The sequence below is a fragment of the Herpailurus yagouaroundi genome, unplaced genomic scaffold (assembly GCF_014898765.1).
Source record: "Herpailurus yagouaroundi ecotype Mexico unplaced genomic scaffold, PumYag 159, whole genome shotgun sequence".
Taxonomy (NCBI): Eukaryota; Metazoa; Chordata; class Mammalia; order Carnivora; family Felidae; genus Herpailurus; species Herpailurus yagouaroundi.
Window position 1 is genome coordinate 47,713,388 of NW_024412400.1, and position 24,722 is coordinate 47,738,109.

At 39.4% G+C, this 24,722-nt stretch overlaps 1 protein-coding gene and 2 long non-coding RNA genes across 4 annotated transcripts; 1 reads left to right on the plus strand and 2 right to left on the minus strand.

Moving 5' to 3' along the window:
* Positions 1–1,242: 1,242 nt before the first annotated feature.
* Positions 1,243–7,408, plus strand: P2RY1 (purinergic receptor P2Y1). Of its 2 annotated transcripts, XM_040480534.1 has the most exons (3): positions 1,308–1,414; positions 1,847–3,038; positions 5,161–7,408. In XM_040480534.1, exon 2 carries the CDS (start codon positions 1,876–1,878, stop codon positions 2,998–3,000), a length of 1,125 nt encoding a protein of 374 aa, XP_040336468.1. In that variant the 5' UTR covers positions 1,308–1,414; positions 1,847–1,875; the 3' UTR covers positions 3,001–3,038; positions 5,161–7,408. The 2 variants fall into 2 exon arrangements, with proteins under 2 accessions (XP_040336467.1, XP_040336468.1); XM_040480533.1 differs by having other exon boundaries at positions 1,243–3,038.
* On the minus strand, positions 4,839–5,249 carry LOC121033862 (uncharacterized). The gene is made up of 2 exons (XR_005792154.1): positions 5,134–5,249; positions 4,839–4,966 (listed from the first exon to the last, which is right to left on the minus strand). It is a non-coding gene; the product is annotated as an uncharacterized LOC121033862 (long non-coding RNA).
* Positions 7,409–7,706: 298 nt separating the features above from the next.
* On the minus strand, positions 7,707–10,139 carry LOC121033861 (uncharacterized). The gene is made up of 3 exons (XR_005792153.1): positions 9,882–10,139; positions 8,610–8,846; positions 7,707–7,892 (listed from the first exon to the last, which is right to left on the minus strand). It is a non-coding gene; the product is annotated as an uncharacterized LOC121033861 (long non-coding RNA).
* Positions 10,140–24,722: the final 14,583 nt, after the last annotated feature.

Below are 24,722 nucleotides of genomic sequence, written 5' to 3' on the forward strand. Positions count from 1 at the left end.
CATGTAACATCTGGGACCAGAAAGAGATCTTTATGGTATATATTTTATAGATCTTTTCTTCTTAGATTTTCTTTTTCCTCTAATTAGTAAATGGCCAAGAAGTGCTAGATTCCTGTGTGAGCCCCTTTAAACATATGCTTGAAACATTAGTAATTCATTTTCCAGTTACACTTAAATACAATTTGGAAGTGTGCTGTTTAAAACTTTGATATACTCAAGCCATGAAAACGAGTTTTTCAAGAGGTGTGATACTTAAGGAAGTCCCAACCTACATTGCCAAGGTATTTACAAGGGCTCATTGTGACTCATCACTTTAACCTAAAGGAATAGGGTTGGTCATAAAACCCCCAAATCATACCTTAATTACTTGGGAGTTGTAATGGACCTTTACCTCTATCTCTATAAAGCTGTACTTAACATATTTATTTCTAAAATAATAAAGCGCTGCCTCTGATCTTTACTGGACGGGGGGGGGGGGGGGGGAGTTTGGGGAGCTGGTGTTGCCCGTCGGTGGTAGGAATCAAGGTAAAAAGTGCGAAGCAATATGAAATACTGATACTCTGCTTATAAGGCCCTTTTAGAAATTAAGTTACCAATAACCTCAGATGATTCCAACTGGGTTAATTTAAAAATATTGAAATAGAAGCTAAGAAGCAGACTAGAAGGACAGAAAGACTCTCCCTGCCCCCCTCCCAACCCTCCCTCCTTCGAAAGCTCTCACTCTCTCGGAGTAGCAGGTTCCAGCAAGTGCCTGGAATCTAGTCTCTTTGAGGAGAGGAGCACTACCACAGCAGGGCGTTCCCAGCTGGGGACTGAAGGCTGCTAGGAACCTGCAGACACCTGGCATGGTTCTTCAGGGCTCTAGAGACTTCTGTCTGGGGCTGTACGCAAAGGCTGCGAGCAGTCAGAAGGGTTTCCTGTGTGTCAGCAACTTCACTTTGCCGGATAGCTGGCGGAAGAGCGAGGGAGCACTCCCGGGCCAATCGCTCCCCAGCAGCCAGTTGGACCCGTGCGCCCCCTCGCCGCTTCTGGTAGCTGCGGAGGGGGAGAGGCTGAGCACGGTCGCTCGGTCACCGTGAAGATCTCCACAGAAGCGTCTTCTGACTCCAGGCGGACGCCCGGGAAAGCGCTGGCTAACCACGGGTCTGGCTCCGCCAGGCACGCCCCTAGCCTCCCGGGAGCAGTCTCACCCGGGTGCCCAAACTCCGCCCACCCTCGCAGGGAGCCCGCCTGCCCCCTGCACTCACCCGAGCGGGGCCTTGAGGAGGGGCCGCTAGCTGCACGGAGGCTGAACACAACACAGAAGCGCACGGGTGTGCGGTGACGCGCGCGCTCCGATGGCCCCCAGAGGCTGAGCACTGGGGGCCGTGGAGGAACCGGCGCGGGGCCCTGAAATGAGCTGCTTGATCGCAAGGTAGGGAGAAAAGAAGATGCCCAACCCAACTTGATCTTTGGGGACAGCAAGCTGGGGAGTGCCTTTGTCCCCCACTGAGTGCGGCACTGCGAGTTTGACTCGACCTCGGGCACACGCGCTCTGAGCTCTCCGGTGCGGACTCGCGGCCCCTCGGGAAAGCTCAGTCGGAAAGTTGTCGGTGCCCCGTGCGCCCTATTGCATAACCTCAGCACGGTGGCCAGGCGGGGAAGGTGGTGGCCCGGCCGCCAGCCCAGCTTGGTCTCGGCGGCGGGGTGGATTTCATGGCCCGCAGGGCCGGAGCCGGCGTGGGCGAGCCCGCGTGTGCCCCCTCCGGTGGGGATCCCGCGCACCCGCTGTCTTCGGCTCACGCGCTGTTCCGATGCTCGGTGCGCCCTTGGCCGCTGCCGCCCTCTCACCGCTGCTTGCCCCTAGGAGCCGCCGCGTGAGTCTGGGAAGAGAGAATGACCGAGGGGCCGTGGCCGGCTGTCCCCAACGGGACGGACGCTACCTTCCTGGCTGGCCCGGGCTGGCCCTGGGGGAACAGCACGGCAGCCTCCACGGCTGCGGTGGCGGCAGCCTCCTTCGCCTGCTCGCTGACCAAGACGGGCTTCCAGTTCTACTACCTGCCGGCTGTCTACATCTTGGTGTTCATTATCGGCTTCCTGGGCAACAGCGTGGCCATCTGGATGTTCGTCTTCCACATGAAGCCGTGGAGCGGCATCTCCGTGTACATGTTCAACTTGGCCCTGGCCGACTTCTTGTACGTTCTGACGCTGCCCGCGCTCATCTTCTACTACTTCAACAAGACAGACTGGATCTTTGGGGACGCCATGTGTAAGCTGCAGAGGTTCATCTTCCATGTGAACCTCTACGGCAGCATCCTGTTCCTAACCTGCATCAGCGCGCACCGGTACAGCGGCGTGGTGTACCCCCTCAAGTCTCTGGGCAGGCTCAAGAAGAAGAACGCGGTCTACATCAGCGTGCTGGTGTGGCTCATCGTGGTGGTGGGGATCTCGCCCATCCTCTTCTACTCGGGTACCCAGGTCCGGAAAAACAAAACCATCACCTGCTACGACACCACCTCAGACGAGTACCTGCGAAGTTATTTTATCTACAGCATGTGCACGACCGTGGCCATGTTCTGTGTCCCCTTGGTGCTAATTCTGGGCTGTTACGGATTGATTGTGAGAGCTCTGATCTACAACGACCTGGACAACTCGCCGCTGAGGAGGAAATCCATTTACTTGGTGATTATTGTACTGACTGTTTTCGCTGTCTCTTACATCCCTTTCCATGTGATGAAAACAATGAATTTGCGGGCCCGGCTGGATTTTCAGACACCAGAAATGTGTGCTTTCAATGACAGGGTTTATGCCACTTACCAGGTGACACGAGGTCTAGCAAGTCTCAACAGTTGTGTGGACCCCATTCTCTATTTCTTGGCAGGAGATACTTTCAGAAGGAGACTGTCCCGGGCCACCAGGAAGGCTTCCAGAAGAAGTGAGGCCAACTTGCAATCCAAGAGTGAAGACATGACCCTCAATATTTTATCTGAGTTCAAACAGAATGGAGATACAAGCTTGTGAAGATACAAGAATCACCGAAAACCCACTTTTGTAACATGGTAGGACGCTTAATACAGCCAAATGCTTTCTTCCTTCCCCTTTAAGTGTCTAGTAAGTTGAGAGAAAAATCAGTCCAAGAGACTAGGAAGTTAAAAAACTAAGAAAAACAAGAGAAACACCCACCCCCACACTTAGCATGTTGGGGGTTCACTTTCAAGGCCTCCGTTTCTAACTAAAAGTATGTAAAATAAAATTATACTATCCTAGTTAAACATTTACTTTCTCATCTGCCCTTAGAATTTACAAGCTGTTCTGCTTAAATGCACTGAGTACTAGCCCTATTTTGATATTAATAATTTCTCTAAGAGAACTGATCACTTGAAACTGAGTTGTCAGTGATCCATGGTGGGAACAAGCTGAAACTCAACATTCTCAAAGTTAACACAGTACAGCAAAAATGCTAAACTCAATTCATTGAATATCAGATGAAGAGATCTCAGCTGGGTGTCCCTTTGGTCCTCTAAACATAGGTGGTGGCTGGCTGGGTTTCTTTGGAGAATTGAATAGCAAAATCACTTCTTTTAAAAACCTAAAAAGTGATTATTTCCCATTTACTTGTAGAAAACTGCTCACTGTTAGGTGTTAAATGTTTGGTGTTAGAAGCCTGCATAAATTACCTTACAGGTAAATTGCTTTGGGAACAATCAAAGTTCATGTACGTTCCGTGTAAACACTGAACTCTTAGACTTCCTGTGATAAAGAACATTTATTTGTACCACTGTTGTGCAATGCCTTAGGAGTTTGGGTTCCAGTACAAATGTTCACTCATAGCTGTAAAAACAATGTAAAAAAAAATCACAGATAAATTACAGACCAAGGTTGAGGAATGTTGGACAAGACGATGATGATATTATCAGAGGGAGATGGTTGACAGTTATTCACAATGCAAGGTTGTAAACATATTCTCAAATGAGGGAGTGAGGAAAAGACAACTTTTCTTTTTTTTTCCTTTTTTTTAGAGGAGACTATTTTAAAATAAGGACATTAAGTGGTGTAAAGCTCTTTTTTTGCCTCTTAAAAATAATGGGAAAATGTGATTTGCAAAAAAGGCAGTAGACTTTGTACAATTTATGTTGATAGAATGAAAAGCTGTAATTATTAAATGGATCTTACATCTTCATATTTAAAGGGGAAAAAAACCTGCAACTATAGGGGAAAGGGAAACACAGAGAATTGTATCTATGGGCTGCCTAAGGTACCATACCACTGAAAAGTTCTGGAAACTACACATCAGGCTAATAGTTTAAGAGAAAACTACTGGTCGTTTATTTCCTCTGCCAGGCACAAATGAAAGCTTCAGTAATTTTAATAAGTTTTCAATGAATATTGAATTTAAATGAATAGTGAATATTGCATTTCTAGCCACTGAATCAGGTCAAATTTTGTATGATGGAGAATAGTTAAGGTGAGGGAACACAATTTCTAACTCGTAACAAATCTAGCATCAACAGAATTTCTGTCAAAATTAGCCTCAATGAAAGCCAATCTTATAGCTTGCAACTGTTGGTGAAATAACTTGTTTGAAAGCATTTGGTAAGTAAAGCAATTTGGAGGCTGTCTTCAGGCAAGAAGCTGTGAGATGTAGGGACGGGACAATGGGGGCTTGATTTCAGTTGTTGTAGTGCCCGAGAGTAGCCTGTGCATTTGTGAGACATTCATAGACTTGCTTCAGTTTATCCAGTCTCGGGCCGCTAACATCAATGAAGAAAAGCAGTGTTCAGCCTTACTAAAAAGTCCTTTTTTTTTTTTTTTAATATATATATATATATATGTGTGTGTGTGTGTGTGTGTGTGTGTGTGTGTTGGTTAATGCACAGAATTACAGAAGCCGTATCAACAAGAAACCAGGTAGATGTCCTACCTCCACTGCCCCAATTTTGAGGAAGTTAGCCAAGGTTCTCTTGGTTAGGATCCTCCAAAGCATTCACTAAAAGAAAAGGTATAAAATAGATCATTACTGTATTATCCCTGCTAAGCATCATGATCAGCGCCACAAGATTAATATGACTACACTGACCAAGATGGAAATTTCAAACCCTGTATCAGTCTTGAACTCCCAAGCTAAAGGTATGCATTTGTATAGTATTTCCTCACCATTCACTTCAGTTTTCTTTCTTTCAGGTCTCGGGATGCCAGCATGGTTGAATACATGTTCCACACATTGTTTCAGCTCCCAGAGAGCTTTCTTTTGGAGTGTGGATCCAGTGAGGTGGCCAGTGCCTGGAAAAGCCCTTTTACTTCTTGGCATGTTTTTTCCAGTGTTTCTTCTTCATCCATCACACAGTGGACAATGATAACTTGTGAATACATGCCAAATAGTAACAAGAACGATCTTGCCCAACCCCTTCTAGGCACAAAGAGGTCTCTGGGAAGAATCTGTCCTAATGGTAAAAACATACAGAGGGTCAAGACTATTGGCTAGAGATCTGATAATGTGATGATGTAAGCAGGTATTTTAATGGTAAAGGCAGAAATCTACTGGCGTTTGGATGAAAACACTGCCAAAATTATCGAACTAAATTTCACACTACAAAACTATTTTAATGCCAAGTTGAAGGTAGTTTATGGCTTACCAGTTGGCATCTTTGACTCTTTAAACATCACTGTACACTTGGATTAAAATGATAAAAAGACAGACGAAGAAGAGATACAGCAAAGGGTAGGTTTCAGAATTAAAAACATGACCTCACCACTCAGCCAACTGTGGAACTCTTGACCCATTCAATACCATTCTCCATGGATTAAAAAAGTTGGATGATACCCATCTGTTGGAACCTCAGGGGATGTGGTAAAGCCTGAAAACTACAGCCAGCCAGAGGTGCATGAAATCTGCTACTGTATTTTCCAGGACTCTTTGATTCCAGTCCTTGGCTAAAAATTCTCACAAAGTTCACCAATCATGATGTGGACCTATGACCCATAAGTTTTCTCAATCGACTCCAAACAGTACAGTAAACTGCCTTTGGATACAAGAGATGTCCGTGCTCAGAGCAGCTGGAATTGGACTAGTGAAAATAAAGATATGTAAGTAGTTAGGAATCTACTAAAGCTTTAACTTAGCTGGGCACAGAGTAACTAACATAGTATTTATGGATGGAGCTCACAGTCCTTCAGTTGTACAGATTGGAAAACTTTTTTGCAAGATCAAATATGCTGATGTAAGATTATATTTATTATGATGTATAATAGGTCACACTCGTGTATTTTACATAATGTGTTGCATAGATAAAATGAATTACTGTATAGTATGCTTTTCAAATATCAGTATCTTGAAATGTTCAAGTCTTAAGATATTGATCTAAAATATGAATGTTTTATGATAAAAGTGGTTAATTTTCTCTAGAAATGCTTTTGCATGTTTACCTTTTTATTTAGGGTTCTATATATACACACAATTGGGTGTCAAACTCTCATAAGCTCAATAGCAAATACAAAATATCTTTGCCAGACTAAGACTTACTGTCTATATTTTATATGACATAGTCAAGTTTCTATTGTCTTTAAAGAACATTTAGAATTGTGCCCCCAAATATGGTTGAAGCTTCCATTTCTAATGCAAAACCTTGTCCTAAATTCAAAGTAGATCTTACGTTTTAGAAGTCTGGAGGAATGGGCATTACAGATATATCAGAATTTAAGGAAAACCTAGGGAAATCGGGAGAGAAAAAGGCAGCTGGTGCAATCAGTTACTGTCCTCAGTTCTGCTTACATTTTTGTGTTGTAATCGTGTACTCTGAGATGGAGTTTCTAAGTAACACACTACCACCAAGTTCAAGACTGCTATTTAATGTTTTAGGTGTTCAGTTGGTAACTTGAATTTCAAGTTTTACAGTGATAACTGTGTATGATGTGGCTGCTGAATTGTTACAATTTTTTATTATGTTGTACATTGTATCATACACATCATTACAAATTAATATGAAGGGGAATATATGTTACATATCAAAATTTGTGACTTTGAATTCTAGTATGTTTTTGTGTTTTTGCAAAAATGTTTATTTTTATATTATCTGTGATTTTAACATAGTTGGACTAGATTTCTTTGTGATTAGTAGTTTCATTGAATGAGCAGTATGGAAACAGTGTTACTTGACATTTTGAGCCTTCTCAGGTTTATCTAAGTCAATGGTAGCTTAACAAATTCCAGACTAACTGTATGTAATTGTGTTTTTAATAAAAGGAATGTATATTTCCTATAATTTTGCATGCGTGAGTGTACAATATTGTGTTTGTATATGTGTTCTAAGGCATGCAGAAACTTTGTATCTGCTATTTATAATAGGAAAGCTTTGATATGGTCACCATCAACAGAATTGAACCTACTATAGACAATTAAAACTGAAAGTCTCAATAAAACTATGAAATGTGATTGGATGGCTTTCATGTTATTATTATAGTGTTAAAACTCCTAAGTTTCACCAAACTTTGACATACACTATGCTGACTGACACAGTATGTATTTCTTAAGCTGTGGCCTAGGGAAATGTTAAAGAATTCTGGTATAGGCTAATTTATAAGATTATTTATGTTGAGGAAAAATACAGAATCAATGCCTATCTTCATACTAGTTTTAAATGTTAGCTATAATCTTTTCTCCTTTAATTTTTAATTCATGGAAGTGATAATACTAAGAATTCTTTGTGGTTTCTGCTTATCCATTAGCCTATATTGCCTGCCTCTTTCAATTTTATTAAAATATATGTCGAGTCTTGTATAGTGATAAACTGTAGAGTGGAAGGGAAGCAGGCTTAAACCATTACCTTTTTTTTTCCTTGGCAGAGAAGGTAAGTGCACAATGGTCCTGTGTTGAGTTTTCTGGTCGTCTGCTGAGACAGGTGCCCCGTCACAGAATCCTGTGGGTAGTAAACTGTAAATTACTTGCAGCTTTAAGGTACAGTTTTAACTCCTTAATGAGCTATACTAGAATCTTCCCTTATTAAAATCAGCTAGGTAGAGTTTTGTGGGTGTGTATGTTTATTTAGTGCATACGCAGAAATAGTACAGAAAGTCATTTTTTCTGATTTAAGAATTTACCACGAAGCTGTGAGAATGTTTTGATTTTTAAAGTCACATTGGGATTAGAGTCAGACAGAGAACCTTCATTCCCTGTAAGTAAATACTCCTGCTTTTAATTCTTTTAATAAGCCAAAAGTTTATGCTCTTTTCAGAATGCTGAGAATTTTGCCCCCAGATATGGTCAGAGTTCCCAGTTCCTAATGTAAAAAAAAAAAAAATTCAAAGTAGATCTGTTATGGTTTAGAAGTCTGATGGGATGAGGCATGAAAGACACAACAGATGTCACTACACATCCATACTGATGTTACTCCCATGCTTACTTGCTTTCACCCTATAAGGTTATGCTGCTTTGGGGTGGACCCTGGGGACTGACATCTTCAACTAGCATAGTTGCTGGGACAGATCCGTGGATGCAGTCAGGCCCTGGGGCTGAGCAGCTGACAGTATTGCAGCCCCTTAAAAATAGACCTGGATAAAGGCGTAGGACCACAGGAGGCATGTGGGGCCAGTCAGTACTGCACACAGAGGAAAAATGCACTGCCTTTCCAGATTACCTGATGAGGAAAAATCACCAGTATCAAGGTGGGAAACCTTAATCCACTGAAACAGAGACCGTGGAGATGATCTGATTGAGTCCTATCACCTTGGTTTGATGGTGAGAGTACAGGTTTCCATTCAAAAGTGGAGCAACAAGGAACTCAGGATTCTCACTCCTGCTTGAACATTCCTTTCACATTGCAGGACTCTTCAAACTGTAGATTTTGACCTGTTAGTGGGTGATGATGAGCTCTCTTTAACAAAACAAAACAGACCAGACTCCATTACTCAGTAAGGCTTTATGATTTTCATTTCAGAAACACATGCTATATTGATACAAGTAACATGTTATTTGTATGTACTCGTGTCTTGGGTCACAGTGGGCATTTGATTTCTTAGAGGTCATTTGATTTCTCTGAGGACCTAGTCAAAAAACAAACTACACTACTCAGTACAGGTATGGGGTTACAAGAATAGGGTATGAGAGATTTTTTTTTTCAAAATGACTTTTAAATAAAGAGGGACTTGGTTGTTAATTTTGTTATATGTGTCCTCTTTTTACAATACTTAAGATCACATTTGGAACTCCCAAAGAAACAGCATTCAGCTTACATTTTACATCTAAGCTTACATCAGCAAGGAGAGCTTTTTGTAGCAAAGATACTGTAATTGAAACAGATGTATGTAAACTTTGAAGCTTAGCTCTTCATACTAGTCTCATTGGTATGAAAAGTTAACAGTAAAACAGTAAATGTCCACTATGTTCAAGAGTAGCAGCTTTGCACTCAAAATGTCTTATGTTTGAACCAAATTCTACCACTTATTACTTGTGTACCTTGGACAGTTGCTTACCTCTTCTGGCTTTGTGTTCAATTATAAATTGGGCATAAAATGGCAGCCCAAAGATGTTGGGAGAATTACATGAAATAAAAAAATGCAAGGCACTTCACAATATACCCTCAGTAAATGTCAGGTATATCATTCTTGAGGCTGCTAAGGACTTTGCCACCCCATATGCTGTTTTGTTGCTGTTTTTTGTTTCTATTACTATTTTTATTTCTGTTATATTCTTTCATGCCGTGGAGACTTTGTGGGTCTCCTAGAATTTCTTGTTGTGGACTTGAGTGCATATATTTTCTTTTGGACTCTCCATTGAATATCTGAGGTCAGGTAATAAGCAAGTGTTCAACTTTTTTGATGTTTTGCATTGTGATATACACTGTGTGGGACAAAGATGCAAATCAAAATGTGTGCAGCTAAAAATATATCAACAAGAAGAATATGCTGACCTTTTTAGCTGGGCTTCACCTCTCATATTCAGTCTATTTTCACTTGCCACAGTCTAAAGTCTGATCTTCAGTTTTGCAGATACAGAAACTTGATCTCAACAGTTCACCTAGAGTTCACCAACTCTGGAGCACTGACTCACACGAAGAAAACTGACAAGAGAATCAGTTACCAACCAGAACACCAGTTTATGAATATACCATGGCTACATCCCAGTCACAATAAGACATTCGCCTGTTGTTCAACTTGATTATAGATCAAAAAGTTGCCTACAGAGCTTAAAATAAAAACACAGAGGTGATATTCTTGAATGGCATTTTCAGTGAGAGAGATAATCTGAAAGAATTGCCTATCCCTGAAGACACTGGTTATAATAATCAGTATCCATCCTGTATATGAAAAAAATCTGCCTCGCTGAAATAGCTTAGCATGTAGATTTCACATTTGCTTATTTTCTCTTAAAATCAATCACCATCATTATTACTACTTTCCTTGCAAAATGTAGTTTAGTAATATCTCCCTGTTGTGGGGTGGTGGTATTTAAGCCTGCAGTGCTTGCTAAGTTGGAGATATCTAAAAGATATGCAGTCAGAAACATACACTATGTCATTACAAATGCCATTCCGAAGTTCAGGACAAAGTTGTAGCAAAAGATAGAGGTTTGGAAATTGTCCATTCACAAATGATAACTACGGGGAGGGGGTAAACCATAGGCCTACCGACATTGGGATGACAGAGGAGAATACTGAACAGAAAGACTCACAACAGCCTCCTGAGGAAATCGGTCTCAGAAGAGAGTTTCAGTGAGGAGGTAAGTCTGTGTCACTTGTTACAGAAAGGACTATCAAGAGTCTGTTAGATTCATAAAAATAGAAATTATTTCTGATCACTGAAGTGTTTTGGTGAAGAGATTGAGGAAAACAAATTAGTACTTTGAGGAGAAAACAGAGACAGGAAAAGCTATAAAGAGACATTGCTTGATAATGCCAAAGGGAAAATGTCCATGGGGGAAATTGAAGTAGATGGATGACATCAAAAGGACAAAGGGGAGGAGCACCTGAGTGTCTTAGTCAGTTAAGCATCCGACTGTTGGTTTTGGCTCAGGTCATGATCTCATGGTCCTGAGTTTGAGCCCAGGATCGGGCTCTGCATGGACAGAGTAGAACCTATTTGGGATTCTCTCTCTCCCTCTTTCTCTGCCCCTCCCCAGCTTGTGCCCTCTCTCTCAGTAAATAAAACTTAAAAAAAAAAAGAAAAAGACAAAGGGGAAGGTGTAGTCTAGGGAAGGAGTGGATGTGGGTACTGAAGTTGAACACCATCATAGTAGAGGACAGAAGTTAACTGTGAGGCTAGGGCATTGGCTGGGTCACTAGGTGATAGGAATATTATAGGGCAAAAAGATTACAGGGTCAGATATGAAGGTTGGTGGATGGCAGCAATGAGTAAGAGGGCAACTAGCGGGAGCTAGAATACCTATCCCTTCTCTAGTGTGTAAAGGTGGCATGATAAAAATGGCCTCTATGGGGAAAATGAGTAAGGGAGATATTTTACTGAGGAGTTGTTAGCAGCTTTTAGGAAGAGATGGTTGTGAGTATAGAAGCTTCCTTTAGAAGGAATTGTGTCTCTAGAACACAGTCCCAAAAAAGGGAAGAGATATATATGGTCAATAAAGGGTAGAAATGGGAGGAGAGGGGAGTGAACTGGAGGAGAGTAGTTTTGTGACAAGGAAACTTGTACCAAAGGGGTCATATTAGACCATGAGGACAAAAAAGGAAGGTTGTGGAAAGACCTAATATTTCACTAGGGTGTAAATAGCCAATATTCCATTAGCAACTTTGGCAATAAGCTTCCCCATAGTCAAGACAGATTGTTCTCAAATTGATGGAATTGGGGAAAAGGGAATGGATTAGCCTTAGGCATTGAGAGCTGTGCAGTGTTTTAAAACATGACTGCAAATTCACTGCCGTTTCTCTAACAACTGTGATGTAGGGTCCCTCTCCTTGGTTCTGAGAGAGTTTGTGGTTATTTTGACCAATAGAATATGACTTCTAAGCCTGAGTCATAGAAAGCTACATAGCTTCTGCCTTGTTCGGAACATTCTCTCTTGGAGCTCAGAATTACTATGTAAGAAGCAAACTACCTTGTGGCCACAGGGTGCTAAAAAGAGAGGTGTAGGGGTACAGGTGAGGGGTGTGGGGAGACAGAGCATTCACAAGCCAAAGAGCCTCTAGCCATTCAAATCCTACCAGCCCATATACCAGACAAGTACGTGAAGAAGACTTTGATCCAAATACCCTGCCATTCTAGTCACTCCTAGCTGCTTGAGTCTTCTCAGCTGAGGCCTCAGACATCATAGGACAAAGACAAGGCACCTTGGCTGAGACTTGTGTGAAAAACCTGTAAGGAAAATAAAACCATGGTTATTTATGTCTTCTGGGATAGTTTGTTACACAGCAATAGACATGGCCTAAGACAGACTATAATGCCAATGTTGTGTCATTTCCCACAGTCAGTGTTTTTGTTTATCCTCAGGTACGTGTGGCCAGGGTAGGGATGGGGCTGATTTAGGAATATATGGTGTATTCCCAAGCAGCAATGGCATTCAATTAATGCACAGGAACAGACTAATGGATGTTTGGTCAGATGTCCATTCAGATTGGTTAAAGTTTGTGCCTAATCATGAGAAAATATTTTTACTATATCCCTTGCCTCCAAAACAGTGACATGAATATAGAAGGTACTTAGATTGGCACAAAAATGTCTGTGAACAGAGAACAGTTAAGAGGTAAGTTTTATCAATCTGTGAGTGTAAAAGGATTTCACAGAGAAGAGAATTTTGGCTGAACTAGACTGGAATGAGAAAATATATTCATGAAGGCATATGTTACACAGTTGGGTTTAAAGGCAGGATGGAATTTAATATTCAGGAGGAAGAAGGGAAGGTATCAGCCTCGTTTTTGTTTGTTTTATCTGGAGGTTGGGGTATGAAGAAAACAATGAGCAAAGGCAATGGGTTGCAAAGAGGGTGGCCTTAGGTAGAAGAAAGGGAGAAAATAGACTCACTATGGGCTCAGAGGGTGAAACAAGTTAAGGTTAACTAGGCAAAATAACACCGCAGAGTGAAAGAACAAGCAAAGAGGTTTGAATTTACTGTATTAGGCAATAGAAATCCATGAAAACTTTTAAATTCAGGAAATGGCCTTGCAGAAAATCTGGCAAGGGAGGCAGCAACCTCCTAAGACACTGTTGCTCCCAGGAGGACATTCAAAGACCGGTGGTGGTGGTGGTGGTGGTGGCAGTGGAAGGAGACAGAAGCGTGAAATATTTTGTAGGAAGAAATAACAGCTGTGGTGTGTGAGTGCAATGGAGAAAAGGAAAAGCCAATGATGACCAAGGTTCCATCCGGAGAATCAGGAATAATGTTGTTAATTCTGATGGAAATGGAGTGTTGGAAAGGAAAGCAGAGGTGTACAAAATGTGAATATAGTGTGTAAACCTTGAGGTCTCCTCTGCAAGAAGCATTCCACGTATTTTTCTATGCTTCACCTTAATGTTTTGAGCCTCTCTTCGCTAATCTGGCATAGTTTTAATTTCACATTGTTCAGTTCTCCTGTCCTTTTTCTTGAACTTGTGACTTACATCCATAAAGGCATCGAATTGTTGAAAGGAGGGCATCTGGTACACACTGTCATCTCTTAACATTGCAACTCATGAGGTGACCTATCTATGTGCAGTATTCTGTTTAGTCACCCTTGTTGCTATTCACAAAAGCCCTTCATTTCTGGTTCTGTGAGCAGGTATCACACTCTTCTTGGGATAACAGTGTCTTGCCGTTGGGATCTGGGAAGGCATGGAGTAAGTATCCCATGAACCCTCCCAGTCCACTTCCTTAGATACACTACAAAGCTATTTCTGTTCAGGGGTTTTATGCCTTCAGAAAAATGTAAAAGGAAAATCTTGAAACATTAAAAAATTACCAAGGACATGGTAAGCAAAATTATGGGTAAAGAGAATAGATTTTTCTTCTTTTCATTTTTCTAAATTAACTTTGGGGCTTAAAGCAAAAATTAGTGTTTGATTTGGTTCTAAATGTATGTAGACAAAATATTTAAGATGATTACTTTTTAAATGGGGGAAGGTAACAAGAAATAAAGAGAAGTAAGGCTCCTATACTTACTTGAATTGGGAAAAGGACAACAGTAAAGGGGGAAAGTTATCTTAATATAAAAGCTACAATTACAACTTAAAGTAGTAATACAAAACAACACACTCAAAAATAATGTCAATGAAATAAAATGGAGTTCTAAAAATATTCAAGTAACCCACAGAAAGGAAAAAAGAAAGCAGAGAAATGAAAACCACAACAAAACAAAAAACAAAAAAATATGATAGAATTCAATCCTAACCTATCAATAATAACATGAAATGCAAATGTGTCTACTAAATACACTAAGCAAAACACACAGATTGACAGACTGTGTTAAATAAACAAAACCTAACTTTATTCTGTCTGTAAGAAACTCACTTCAAATATAAGCAGATTGAAAGTAAAAGAATAAAGACATAGAAACATTAATTAAAGAAACACAGGTGTAGCCATATTAAAAGATTAGAAGAAAGAGCAAAGAAAATTGACAGCAATGGATGTTGTAGAATGATTAAAGGGTAAACCCACCAAGGTATGCACCAAAACAACACTGTAAAATATGTGAAGCAAAAATTGATGTAACTGAAAAGAGACAAATTCAAAAATATGGTTGGAGACTTCAACATCCTTCTTCCAACAATAAAACTACAAGACAGAATATCAGCAAGTACATAGAACTCAACAACATGACCAACCAACAGGTCCCAAGTGACATTTATAACAGAACACAGGCTTTTTTCAAGTGCTCACATCCTGGGTCATACAACAAACCTCAAAAAATTTGAAAGAACTGACATTATATGGAATGTGTTCTCTGACCTCAGTGGAGTCAAACTAGAAATCAGAGAAAGATAACAGGAAAATACCTAAGCACTTGGAAATGAATGACACATTTTTTTTTAATTTTTTTAGTGTTTATTTTTGAGAGAAAAAGACAGAGAAAGAGAGAGAGGGAGGGAGGGAGGGAGGGGGAGAGAATGAGAATGAATCAGAGGGCAAACTGGCGAGGAGCAAAGAGAGACAGAGACACAGAATCCGGAGCAGGCCCCAGGCTTTCAGCTGTCAGCACAGAGCTGGACACGGGGCTTGAACTCACAGAACACAAGATCATGACCTGAGCCAAAGTCAGATGCTTAGTTGACTGAGCCACCCAGGTGCTCCACTGACACACTTTTGAATAATTTATAAGTAATCTGTGCATCAGAGAGGAAGTCTCAAGGGAAATTTAAAAAAATAGATTGAAGTGAATTACAATAAAAATGTAACCTATCAAAATTTGTGGAATACAACTAAAAAGCATCTAATAAAAAATTACAGAGGCACCTGGGTGGCTCAGTCAGTTAAGTGTCCAACTTTTGATTTCAGCTCAGGTCACGATCTCACAGTTCCTGAGTTCAAGGCCGGCATCGGTCTCCGTGCTAACAGCTTGGAGCCTGCTTGGGATTCTCTCTCCCCTTCTCTCTGCCCTTCCCCCAACCTATCTCTCAAAATAAACAAATAAACTTAAAAAAATAAATAAAAGGCAAGCTTGCCTTAAGAAAAAATTACAGGTAACATTCTATTTAATGCTGAAAGACTGAATGTTTTCTACCCTAAGACGGGGAACAAGGCAAACTTAGTGCTAAAGCAGTGCTGAGTGGGGAATTTATGACATTAAATTCTTAACTAGAAAATGGTAAAATCCTTAAATTAATAATCAGAGCTTCCATCTCAAGAATCTAGAAGATCCAAAAAGAATAAAAAACAAGAAAACCCAAAGCATTCAGAAGGGAGGAAATAATAAAGAACAGAAATTAATGAGATATTAAAACACACAATCAATAGAAAAATATCAATGAAACAAGAGACGGGTATTTGAAAAGATCAATGTAAATGATAAATCTCTAGTAAAACTGACCAAAAAATACCCATTATCAGTATAATGAATGAAATTAGTTATGGCTGAAATTGTTGCAGATATTAAACAAGTAATATGAGAATTACCAGAAACAACTTGACACACGAAAATTTGGTATCTTTGATAAAACTCATCCCAAAATACAGTTATCACACTCACCCAATATGAAATGAATCATTTAAATAGCCCTGTAACAATTAATGGAAGTGAAATTATAACTTAAACAGCCCCCAAAAGAAATCTCTAGGACTGGTAGTTTTCACTGGAGAATTCAACCAAATATTCAAAGAAAAATTCATATGTATTCTGCAAAATTTCTTCCAGAAAACAGAAGAAGAAATACTTACCTGTGTATTACATGAAACTAGTGTTACCAATGATACCAAAACCAGACAGTACAAAAATAAAACCAAAAAACAAAAAAAAAAATATAGAAGAGTACCCCTTATATATATAGTCACAACCATCCTTAACAAAATAGTAGCAAGTAGAATACAAGAATAAAAAAGAATTATAAAAATATTTTAAAAATATAAAAAGAATTATCATGACCGAGTGTGACCTGGGATGCAAATCTGATATTTATTTATTAAAAAAAATTTTTAATATGTATTTATTTTTGAGAGAGAGGGAGAGACAGAGTGTGAACGTAGGAGGGGAAGAGAGAAAGGGAGACACAGAATCCGAAGCAGGATCCAGGCTCTGAGCTGTCAGCACAGAGCCCGATGCAGGGCTTGAACTCACGAACTGTGAGACATGACCTGAGCTGAAGGCAGACACTTAACCAACTGAGCCACCCAGTCACCCTGCAAATCTGATATTTAAAATGTCATCTATGTCATCATGATACTAACAGACTGAAGAAAAATCACATGATCACATCACTGTTAAGGAAAAAGCATTTGACAAAATACAATATGTATTAATGATAGGAATTCTCAGAGAAATCAGAACAGAAGGGAATTTACTCAACTTGATAAAGAGCATCTGTTAACACCACCAACAACAACTATAGCTAACATTAGCAAATGGAGATGGAACTAAACAATGGTAACATGAGGGCTTTTGTGGTGATGGAAATGTTATATATCTTGACCGTGTAATGTCAGTATCCTGGTTGGACTATCCTACTACAGTTTTTCAAGATGTTCCCATTAGAAGAAACTGGGTAAAAGGTACTTGGGATTCCTTTGTATTATTTCTTAGCAACTGCATGTGAATCTATATCTCAAAATAAAAAAGTTAAATTAAAAAAGAGAGAGAGGGGGGCTGGGTGGCTCAGTCGGTTAAGTGTCCGATTCTGGGTTTCAGCTCAGATCATGATTTCATGGTTCCTGAGTTTCTGAGATTCTGGGTTCCTGAGCCCATGTTGGGCTCTGCACTAACAGCATGGAGCCTGCTTGGGATTCTGTCATCTCTCCTCTGCTCGCTCTGTTTCTATCTCAAAACAAATAAGAAAATTTTAAAGAGAGAGAGAGAGACTGAAGGAGACTAGGCATATCTAGAAATATGTATCCGTCAACAGATGGATGACAAAACAAATTGTGGTAGATCCTTACCATGGAATGATATTTAGCAACAGAAAGGAACAGTTTACTAATACATACACCATGGGTAAATCTCAAAAATGCTACACTGAAAAAAAAATAAGCTATAAGAGTACATTCTAGGTTATGTATATAAAATTCTGGAATAGGCATAACTAACCCAAAGTGACAGAGAACAGAGAAGTAATTGTCCAGGGCCAGAACAGTGTAGGGATGAGGAATTGACTACAAAGCTGCACAAAGGGATTCTCGGGGGATGCGTTTGATTGTTTCAGTGTGTGCTGCGGTATCAACATTTCAGTACTCAAGCTCTATACTTAAAAGGAGTACATTTTATTGTATGCATATAATTACTCAATAAAGTTCTATTTAAATAAAAAGAGAGAATAAATAAAATTGAGATATTAGAGTTGATACTCAATTTTTGTTTTTAAATTGGAAGCTGTAGCAAAAGACAAATACTCTCAGGAATGTCTTTTACACACCGTGGCAAGATTCAGAGTAAGAGTTTTTAACAGAGACTCTCAAAGCTAGGTAGATTTGGAAGTGATGATAAGGTCATGAGAAAGAGAAGGAGTGAGTCCCTAGGAGAAGATGGAAGGCAAGATCTTGACAAATACACAGATATCAATGGCTGGTCTTCTAATAGCTTGGCACTGTTAACCTCAGAGTGGCGTGTACACTGAGAAGCCGGGGGTTAAAACAGTCACCTATGGGTGAGGGAGGTGTGGAGAGGGCAAGGAAAGCAGAAGGCCCAGTGAGATTGATGTTTGCAAATGCATGTAAATTATCCATGGGCTGGCTAGGTTTTAACTCATGGTACCTGTGGAGACAGACAGCCAGGGTGGGACTAGAATGGCAAAGTCGAGCTTCAAACCAGAGCCATATATCAAGAGGAAGCCAGAGAGAGAGAGAGCTTGCCAGCAGTGTGCTAAAACTAAGGCTAAAATGAAGACATCATGCTAGATTAAAAACTGGCTCATGAGACACAAAGTGACTAGATCAAGAGAGAGTTAGGGGAGGTCAGGAAGAGGAGAGAGTTGTAACAAAATCCATCCTGCCATATCCTGTCACAAAGCTCAGTGGTGACACTTGTGTGGAAATGGAAGCTTGTTCCTTATCAGGGTCTGGCATCAACTTCTCCCTAGTTTGCCAGTCAGCTTTGCATCAAGCAGATAGTCTGTCCACTTTACTAGGTTGACTTGTGAACCCATACCTGTCAGTTCATCACTGGGTCTCCATATCCTGGAATGTCATTTCAAGACAGGGCTCATCAAATGCCTGAAAGATGCAAAGAAAGGCTAGACTTTGCATGCCCTTCTCTTTCCCAACTTTCCCTAATTTCCCTTGGCCAAGCTGAGAAGAATAGGAGTGATTTACCATGTAGAAGCTCAGATATAGAGGAATCTAGTTGCCAGATGGGCCATGCAAGATGGAAATTCATCTTATGAATGAGGTGAAGATGAGGAAAATCACAGCATAAGGTCAAGGCTGTGATATGAATGCTTAAGTCAGGGGACAATATTTTACATGTTTAAGAGTGAGACTCAATTGGATTCAAATTCTAGTAAAGACAATTATTAAACATGAGAAATTGGGCAAGATACTTCATGTTTCTGAGCCTCAGTTTTCTCATCCAAAAAATAGGGTTGGTAACACCAATCTCATTGTATTACTACGGGGCATAAATGAGGTCATTTGTATAAAACTCTTTGTACAATTGCCTGGCACTTAGTGGTCAATGAATGGAGAATGCTGCAGTGTCGGGCTGGGAATCTGGGAAGGGAGTTGGGCAGAGGCTGTCTGAGGAGGTCAACAGAATCAGCTGCAGGGGGAGGGAAACTTGAGAGGCTTGGTGTCCAACCAAAAGGACTCAGCTGAGGAGGCCAGACTACCCAGGACTACCCAGGGAAACAAAGAAGGAAAGGAGGAAATAGAATGTCTAAGAAACCCAGAAGGAAGTACTGATCAGCAGGAGCAAATGAGGAAAAAGAATGAGCATGGAGGGAGACAAGAGCAGTAGGCTTAGCAATAAGGAGATGATTAGAGTGGAGGGGAAGGCAGCCAGAGGGCAGAGGGTCAAGAAGGAAATAGAAAGGAACAGTGTGTTCTCAGGAACAAATCAAGAGAACCAGTTGCTGTGAAAGATCAAGTAGCAAAATGTAGTGATTCTGAAGTGTAATGTTGTTGAGTGTGTTTCTTTGTTTATATTGTTGTTGTTCAAGTCTCAACTCTGAAAGAACAAGCAGACCCTGGTTGCCAGGATGTATTACTCCTGCTGCTTCCAAATCCAATTCTGGCAAGCGCAGTCATTCCCCATGGTATTCCTGTTAGCATTCATACAGTACTCATTAGGACTTGAAATCTTTTCAGCCTTGTCAAATTCCATTATATGGCACAACAAATCTTAACTTGTGGATTCTAGTGTTTCTTTTCATATCAATTCAGTTTTAAAATCAACTGCCGAGACAAAGAAAAACAAATACCAAATGACTTCACTTATATGTGAGATCTAAAAAACAAAACAAATGAACACACAAGACAGAAACAGACTCAAACACAGAGAACAAACTGGTGGTTGCAGAGGGGAGGATGGCAAGCAAAATAGGTGAAAAGGATTGAAGGTAAAATTTTCACTTAGAAAATAAGTCACGGAAATGTAAAGTACAGCACAGGAAATATAGTAATATTTGAATAACTACTTATGGTGACAGATGGTAACTAGACTTATCCTGTAATCATTGCATAATGTATATAAATGTTGAATAATTTCATTGTATTCCTCCAACTAATATCGTGTGTCAACTATACTTCAATAAAAAGTGAAACAAAATAAAGTATACCACAATTTAAAAGCCCCCCCAAAATAAAACCAGCTGCCAAAAGTAATAATCTTTTGGTGCTCTTATGCTGAAGTTTTTCTTCATAATAAGAAAATTATCACCTTACTAGGTGTTTAGCAATTAAAGAAGTAAACCCTTCTTGTCCATTTAAAAAAAATTGAAATGACAATACCAGGTTTTTCAGTTCATTTGCATGTAAATTTATAAATTTTTGCATTATTGCAAAATTATTGCAATAGTCCATTGTTTTATATATAATTACTTCACATCAAAAACATCCAAGCATTTCTTTTGATCTACCTGCCTACAAAGCAATAAAATAATATTTAATACTGTATCTAGAATATCTATATATATCTAGAACAAATATCTAGACCTCCAAAATTTCTCTCTTTTATACAAACAATTATTTGGGGTAAAAGTGGAGTTGATAATAATTATATGCAAGCAATTATTCTGTGAAACAGCCAATTACACCACTTAAGCAATGTGAATTTCCCACAATGCATTTAGCTCCATATTACTACAACTATGTCTTCCAATATTACTTACAATTTACTCTGCTTTGTCATGAGAAATACTCTCAATTAATTATGCTTTCAACTTTTTTTTTCTTAAAAGATTCTTAAAATACTACATTACCACCCAATAGCAGCTGACTATTCAGTTCAAAATATAATATGAAACTAAAACAAGCTCATAGTTTACAAATCTATAGCAAATAAGAAAAGATTACATTGTATTTTAGTTTTGTTGGCAAATTGTACTTGATGCCATTTAGAAAAATCTATCAAATTCTCTAAACATTAACGTATCTCAGGGACCTCTTTGACCTTTTGGGGAAACATTTTTTTAAATTAATAATTATACTTGAACCTATTTGCCTAAGGTCTGTACATTTTTAACAATGATATCTGTAATTTCCCCTCATTTTTCAGCATTACTCTTCCTTGAAAAATATTGCAAAAATATGAGGAAATTAAACTATAAAGAAAATTATTTAGACACTTGAAACTAATATATGTCAACTATACTGCAGTTGAACATGTTTTTATTTAAAAATTTGTTAAAGATTCATATATGTATTTCGGTGCATGCTAATTGAGGCATGAGGAAATCACAACTTGAGTGGGCACCATTATGAATGGCCAGAAAGATATTTAGGAGGCATGATCAACAGGATTCAATGAATGTGGAGGAATGGGGAAGAGGGAACAGACCTCACATAACATCCAAATTTCTAGCCTGAGCGATGGATGGGGTAAATGGAGGAGCCATGCCAGGCCTGGGAAAAGGAATGGGGGAAACCCTCTTTTGATTAATTGGGTCTCAAAATAGAATTCTAATACATAAAATGTTTTGTTTTCCAGCCCACTTATTTTCTTTTATTTAAAAGTATTTTGTTGGAGCGCCTGGGTGGCTCAGTCGGTTGAATGTCTGACTTCAGCTCAGTTCATGATCTCACAGTTCATGGGTTCAGGCCCCACATCAGGCTCTGTGCTGACAGCTCTGAGCCTGGAGCCTACTTCAGATTCTGTGTCCCTCTCTCTCTGGCCCTCCCTGGCTTGCATTCTTTCTCTCTCTAAAACATTTAAAAATTTTTAAAAAATAAATAAAAGTATTTTGTTATAAATAGGGCAAGATTTAAATATTCTGAAGAAATACTGGTTAGAGGGCAATTGAAATGGTCATAGGATTGCTAAATATATTGCTAGAGTCATCTGGTTCAGAATCAGGCCAAGTATCCAATTTTATCAAGCAAAGAAATCACCCTTTATGCATTCAACAGATAGATTTGTGATTGCCTCCAGAATATCAGGCACCATTCTAAGAGTTGGGACCTAACAGGGACGAAACAGACACAACCCCCACTCTCATTGTATTTATAAATTACTATAAAAATACACATGATGAGTAAAAGACAATGAAGATAAATTCATCTCAGCTCATTACAAGTGCTATGAAGAAAACAAAACATGGTAAGAAACATAGTAAGAAGAGAGTGACTAGAGTAGGGAAGAAGAATAGGACATGACGCCTCTGAAGGGTTGGCATTTGACCTGAGCCTTGCATGATGAGAAGCCAGCTGTGGAGAAATAGGGAAAGACCTTTCAGACAATGGACTTCAGACTTCCTAGGTAGGGGCAGCAATCTGGTTGGAAGAACTCTGAGGGGACTTTTTTGGAAGTGATATTTGCATAGAAAACACGCTCTATTTGCCTACAGTGCATATTAATTTGAGATGGAAGGAGTTGATATTAAAACACACACACACACACACACACACACAGAGGTGACTGACTGTACCCTCTTTATACCCACCAAACTACACTTTGCACTACCAGCAGTCCAAGCAGAGAGAATAGCACAAATCAAGGCACAAAGGCAGAAACTAGTTTGGCTCTCCCAGGGACTGTAACATGTGAAGAAACAGAGGGATGGGTAATAAGAGAACGTGCTCAGGAAGAAGGGGAAGGAGGGCATATCACACCTGGGCCTGGTAGACAACAGAAAGGATGAGAAGGTCTAAGCAGGGATGTGATGGGGGTGTGTTTCTGCTTTATATATTAAATCCTCAACTCGCCATCTGGTACAATTACTATTAGCAGTAGTCACTGATAGAAAAAAATCATTTAGAAAGAAAGAAAAGCAATAGTTTTGTTTTTATACTTTCAGTCCTTTTATGTAAAATACTCACTGTCTCAAAATGGTCTCAAAATGGCATTTGCTGATGCTGAATGATGTGCTTTGACTCATGTCCTGGAGAGATATTCTGTTGGTCATCTATGTAATAATAATACTCTTTAGATGTGTTGAACTTTTTTTTTTTTTTAAGATTTGTTGAACTCCTGATTAAAGATAACTGGTATAGTTAAGGCCGAGTTGGAAAAACAGTTGGAAAACAAACTATATGATGGGTGAAGCTGTGTATTTTCCTGAAGACATTGGTAATTCTCTTCCATGAATAGTACCAAATATCTGATGATATTAAGGCATTTTCTTTGGGGCAAGGTAGGAATATTATATTTTAAAATTGTTTCTTGACTTTTTTACAAATATGGGGAAATCTCTCATCTGCCCTATCAATTTCTGATCCTATGTACAAATAGGGATGAACTGCCTAGGAATGTCATGACGATTTTCTAAGATAAAATTGGAAAAATATCCAATATAAAAATATTTTTAAGTTTCATAATCTGTAACAAGTGACAACATGATCATTAAATGCAAGAGCTTTTTTTCTCTTTCATTCTTTCTTGAAAACTCCAAGCCCAGGGACTTTTAAGGGTGGAAAATGTTTTAAAAGTGTGGTTAATACTGAGTACTTAAGTTAACTGATTGATTAGACCACTGATTAATTAATTAATTCATTCTATAATTACATACCTACTGCTATTTTGGATGATATCAAAGAAAAAAGAACAGTTATTAAATGCATCATCTATATAATCAAATTATTTACAGCCTAGTTGATGAAGCAAAGCAGAAACATAAAATGTTTACAAGCAGGAGGACTGATATGAGGCAGAAGAGATATCACAAGGCAGTACATATTTGGAATGCCAGATAGCATTACAGATCATTCAGGGTGGTGGGAGCCTTAGAAATTAGAGTTCCCTTGTTTGGACTCCCTCCTGTCTGGACATTTTCTCAAAGTGCACAGACAGATTTCTTCAACAGTATATAGCCCACTGAGGTCAAATAAGGGTTAAAGTTTACATTTGAACAGCAGAAAATATACAGGTCTTAAGCTGGTTAGTTACACCATGACTGTTCTATAACCTTAAAAGGCAATGTTTTTACACACTAATCAAAAAAGAGCTTTCATTTATTCCATGCTCTATTATTTTCCTTAGTGAACAGACACTTTAAATTGCATACTGTAAAGCTTCTGAAAGAAGCCTTTCAGAAATCCATCATAGTCTTCTCTCCTTCAGATGACTAGATCCTCCCTCAATGTTCTTTCCTGCCGACTCAGAAGGCACCCATAGACAAGCACTAAGAAGATATATTTAAAAGAAATTTCAAAGCAATTTCTGACCAATAAGCTCCAATAGAGGTATGCATTGTCTAAATTGATGTTTTTTTTAATATGAAATTGAGAAAATATAATAGTGATGTTTTGTAAGTTGCAGAATTTTAATTTTTTTTAAATGTTTATTTTTGAGAGAAAGAGACAGAGCATGAGCCAAGGAGGTGCAGAGAGAGAGAGAGGGAGACACAGACTTCAAAGCAGGCTGCAAGCTCTGAGCTGTCAGCACAGAGCCCAACGTGGGGCTCGAACTCACCAACGTGAGATCATGACCTGAGCTGAGGTTGGACACTCAACTGACTGAGCCTTCCAGGCACCCTTAAGTTGCAGAATTTTAAAGCTACACACTTTATTGTAAAATTGTAATTTTAGCTCT